Source organism: Oratosquilla oratoria, chromosome 29 (assembly GCF_046742065.1).
Source record: "Oratosquilla oratoria isolate Oo_2021 chromosome 29, ASM4674206v1, whole genome shotgun sequence".
Lineage (NCBI taxonomy): Eukaryota > Metazoa > Arthropoda > Malacostraca > Stomatopoda > Squillidae > Oratosquilla > Oratosquilla oratoria.
The window spans coordinates 31,991,723-31,996,722 of record NC_134805.1 but is presented as its reverse complement, the minus strand read 5'-3'; the positions used below and the strand labels follow the sequence as shown (position 1 = coordinate 31,996,722).

Below are 5,000 nucleotides of genomic sequence, written 5' to 3'. Positions count from 1 at the left end.
GTGTTCATCGCCAGTCACAGATGAAATTGATGAAAAAAAAACCTTGCCTCAGAAATAAAAAATGGGACACAGGGTTTCCACTTCCAAAAAAGGAAGAAATGTCCTAAAAAGGGACAACACGGTCCTGCTCCTATCAATACATCTCTCAATTCTTCCATTCATACATTCCTTCTGCATGCTGGGCTGACAATGTGGCCGAGATCCTGTATCGGCCATCACCCGTCCTGCAGTCTTTTGATAAAAAATTATATATATATATATATATATATATATATATATATATATATATATATATCACAACAAAGTAATGTAGTGCATTGGTAAAATCATACTAATGACACACTTTCGGAGAAGAATAAGCGTAAGTAAAAAGATCCGTATATTTCGATCACTATCTGTGATCCTCTTCAGCATATTTTATATATATATATATATATATATATATATATATACAGTCTATATATATATATATATATATATATATATATATATATATATATACAATCGGGTGGGGGAGATCAAGCTTGAGGTACTTACCTTCCTGCCAGCTTCGTTGTTGTGCAAGTTCATTAACGCCCTTCGACTCCTGCTGCGGCCCTTCCGCCGCGCCAGCTTCAGGTCCCGGGCGTCCACGAACCTGTCGTCAGAGGAAGAAGACCGTTAAAACCGTTAAATGCGTTAAAACTGTTAAGATTTGAATTCAAGTTTAAACGGATGACGGGAGGGTATAAACTGCGGGTCGGTCGTAAAACGGCCAGCCGATCCTTGTGTTTAGTGTGAACGAGGTGGTAATTCTGGGAGGTGACTTCAGAGGCACGACGCGAGAGGTGTCAAATACTGCCGACTCTTAACTACCTTCCCGCACGCTGACGCACTTGATATATTTTATTCTGGGCTAAGGTACGTTTCACTTGGTACAATTATATTATCAGCCTACCGCAGCCAATGGCGGGTGACACGCATCCTACTACCTGGATTCATATTTGGGTAAGCGCGTTGGCTGTAGGTTCGTCTAAAATGATCAACATCGAACTTTCCAGCGCAAAGCAAAACAGCCCCATTCAAAAACAAAGAATTTGTGCTCTAGACAATCGTATGACGATCATCATTGAACCTTGAACGATCATCGTTGGACGATAATCGCACCGAGAAAATAAACTGAAGGGAGGTCTTACATGGAGTTATATAGACAAACGAGCAGCAACAGACCTATTGGTTCTTACATGGCTGTTTCGGTACTTAACCTATTGTTAATACTATCATCACTACTACTATTACTACTACTACTACTATTACTACTGCTACTACTACTACTACTACTGTACTACTACTACTACTACTACTATTTTTAATCTCCCCAAACAACTCTAGTCAAGTTAGGGAACGTCACTTTCCATAGTGTAAATATTAAGCAAGCGTATCAAATTGAGTATATAAAAAAAAAAAAAGACAACGGTGGCTTGGGCTATAACGGGTTGGCGTGATGACTAACGAATGTAGATGGAATATGAGAAGCTGAGGACTAAGAAAATATACGACCGAGGCGAGGAATAATGAAGATAACGCTTAAAGGTCATGATGGAGTCGGACGGAGTGCCAAGTGAGTGAGGTGGCATCCTCCCTCTTTTATAAAGGCCTGTTCACACTAGCGGTTTGAACAGCGCGGAAACCGCGACGGTACTGCATAGTCAAGAAAAAACTGAACGGTTGTGTGTGAACGTCTCCAGTGACTTACATAGTAATTTAACCGTCGCGGTTCAAACCGCTAGTGTGAAGAAGGCCTAGTACCAGAGGGTGGTTTACCAATAGAGTAGTTAACGAATGGAATAGACTTAGTAACCACGTAATGAGCGCTGAAACTATCGGTTGTTTTAAGAAAAGTTTAAATAACTTTATGGATGGGGACGACAGAGGGTAAGAGACATGGAACTACCTAGTGTAGGCCTTACGGTCTCTTGCAGTCTCTTCTGTTCTTCTCCCTACTCAGCTGAATGAAATCGTCTGGCGATAATAACAGCATTAATTCCATCCGTACGGTAACATGTCTGTCCGTGAAGCAGACTCGAACCCGTGCCTAACTTCGTTGTAAGACTGAGTACTAACTGAATCGGGGGATGAAATTGGTAAAAAAAAAAAAAAAAAAAAAAAAAATATATATATATATATATATATATATATATATATAAATATATATATATATAATAATAATAATAATAATAATAATAATAATAATAATAATAATAATAATAATAATAATAATAATAATAATAATAATAATAATGATAATGATAATAATAAATTAATAAATAAATAATAAGAATAGATAAATAAATAAATAAGTAAATAAATAATAATAATAATAATAATATCCATAGAAAAAAAGTAAACAAACCAACAAACACGTAAACAGGAAGCCAAATAAAACGAGAATCAAACAAATAAAAAAAACAGACAATAACGCGAACAAAACGAATCAATAGAATTCTTGTAACCACCCGTAAAACAAATCATCGAAGATTTCGTTTGACTTGTATTCATTTCCTTCAAAACTCCCTCGACGTCTTATCTGTCGATTTACGTTCAGGAAGTGTAACGAGACCAGCCTCAATTAGTTATCATAAACACCGTTGGCCTAATTAACGAGCTTGTTTGTATGCATTGTATGAACTAAGCATAATGTTAAGCATAAACATAAGCATGAAGATAGGCATAATTCATAAACAAAAGGACAATATAATCAACCCTTTCCCGACAGGTTGCAGAACGGGTTTGCATGCACTGTACGACCTAAGCATGAGATAAAGCATACAGCATAAACATAAGCATAAAGATAAAGCATAAACCATCAACAAACAAAAAAAGACAGTAATATTATCAACCCTTTCCCGACACGTCGAAGATTCGTCTACTCCTCCTCCTCCTCCCCCTCCTCCTCCCTCCCTCACCCTCCCACAGCTGCATTTCATTCATGACCTTTGACCCTTCCTAAATCCCCTAAAGGCGTTATCACAATGGGCTATATTTCCTCCAACCTCCAAATGATCGGCGATACCGCCCACCTCCAGCACTTTTTCCGCCCTAAAATCACATTATTTTCCTCCAGCATATCAGATTCCTTCCAGAAAGCTGCGGGCTGCAAATCTGCTCCAACAGTCGGAGGAAAAATAGCCCAGTGTGATAACACCTTAAACAAGGTGACCTGATGAGGACTACGATCTGAAAAGGATCGCGCCCGAGCGAGACCCACAGATTCGCCTGTCTTTATCTATTTATCTATCAATCTCTATTCCTAAAAGTCTTTCCCCCATATAAAGGGGGTAGCCAATTCAAAAGGCACGTATCCACTCCCACCCATTCCACTCCCATCCACCACCCCTTCCACCTTCTCATCTTAGCTCCTTGTGGATGACGGGTTATCCCTGACTCCCGCCCACTGCCTTTAGTCGGAAGCAATGTAGTAAGGCACAGTACATCCTCAGCAAGCCCCCTTCCCTTAATCACCCCCTCCCCCCTTCTCCGTCCCATCGTGCGTAAAATAGAGAAGACGGGGAGGAATCCCTTTGCGCTGAGTCAAAATATCGTTCACACATAACAATTCCCTACTCACTCCCCCATTAGCAAGAACAAAATATATAATGTGGGTCATCGTGCTGAATAATGGATAACCTGGTTCTACCATGTTTACCTACTGTGTAATCTGGTCCCTCACGTCGTCAGGTCAGAAGTCCTAGCATTGTCCTCACACGCCCAATCTGCATAACTACTGTGCAACTACTACCGACTGACAAGGAAAGAGAGAGAGAGAGAGAGAGAGAGAGAGAGAGAGAGAGAGAGAGAGAGAGAGAGAGAGAGAGAGAGAGAGAGAGAGAGAGAGAGAGAGAGAGAGAGAGAGAGAGAGAGAAAAGAGAGAGAGAGAGAGAGAGAGAGAGAGAGAGAGAGAGAGAGAGAGAGAGAGAGAGAGAGAGAGAGAGAGAGAGAGAGAGAGAGAGAGAGAGAGAGAGGGAGAGGGAGAGAGGGAGAGAGAGAGAGAGAGAGAGAGAGAGAGAGAGAGAGAGAGAGAGAGAGAGAGAGAGAGAGAGAGAGAGAGAGAGAGAGAGAGAGAGAGAGAGAGAGAGAGAGAGAGAGAGAGAGAGAGAGAGAGAGAGAGAGAGAGAGAGAGAGAGAGGAGAAAAAGAGAGCAATCGGACCCTTCTCCACATATCCTACCTCGAGAGACCACTGGGAAGGACCCTTTCTCCCCAGTCTTGGACCCTTCTCCACATACCTCGAGAGACCCACTGGGGAGGAGACTCCCCCCCCCCCCACTAGCTTTGAGACCCTCTTGACACATCCCACCTTAAGAGAACTGATAAGAAGGTCCCCATCCACTTCAGAGTCTCCTTACCTCTTGGACAAGGAGGTACCGTAGGCGATGTTATCCGAGCATCCGGACCACTGGAAGCCCTGTTCGGTGACGCCCCTGACGGACCTGTCACATCCACAGTCATCCAGCTGACCTGAGGAGCAGCGACGTGTGATGGCGTAGGCCACTCCTGCAGAGGAGATGGCGTGGACGAAGGCTGCCTCCCGCGTACCTGGAGGTGGGACGGAAGGAGGTGACCGTGTGAGAACATGTGGTAAATCAGCGGAAGATATGTTAAAGGGAATATATAATTGAAAACATCCAAACATGGGCCTTGGTGCAAGAAAAACTATGCAAATATCATATTTCGTTGTTGTTGTTGTTGTATGAAGGCAATTTTGTAGGTTCACTTCTACTGACATTTTATTTGAAATTCATCTACATGGGTTAGTTTCACGTACAGTTGCCACCACATATAACTACAGTACTGTAGTACAGCGTTCAGACAATAAAATTACTGGTACTCGAAACAAGTCTATGTTCATGTGTTGATATTATGATGTGATGTCGTCGTTATGCCGTAGCAAGCGCATACACCAGGAGACGCTTAGTTACGACGAGTTTGTCACCTTTGCCTTCAATGCTCGGATTTCCACGG

General features: G+C 42.0%; 1 protein-coding gene across 1 annotated transcript in view; it reads right to left on the bottom strand.

Moving 5' to 3' along the window:
* LOC143040697 (protein Wnt-4-like) overlaps positions 1 to 5,000 on the bottom strand; it is a 333,549-nt gene that overhangs the window by 154,473 nt on the left and 174,076 nt on the right. Inside the window, exons 3-4 of the mRNA XM_076212018.1 lie at positions 4,385 to 4,574; positions 538 to 637 (exon numbers count right to left, since the gene is read on the bottom strand). Coding sequence (XP_076068133.1) covers positions 538 to 637; positions 4,385 to 4,574 — 290 coding nt within the window. The remainder of the gene's footprint in view (positions 1 to 537; positions 638 to 4,384; positions 4,575 to 5,000) is intronic.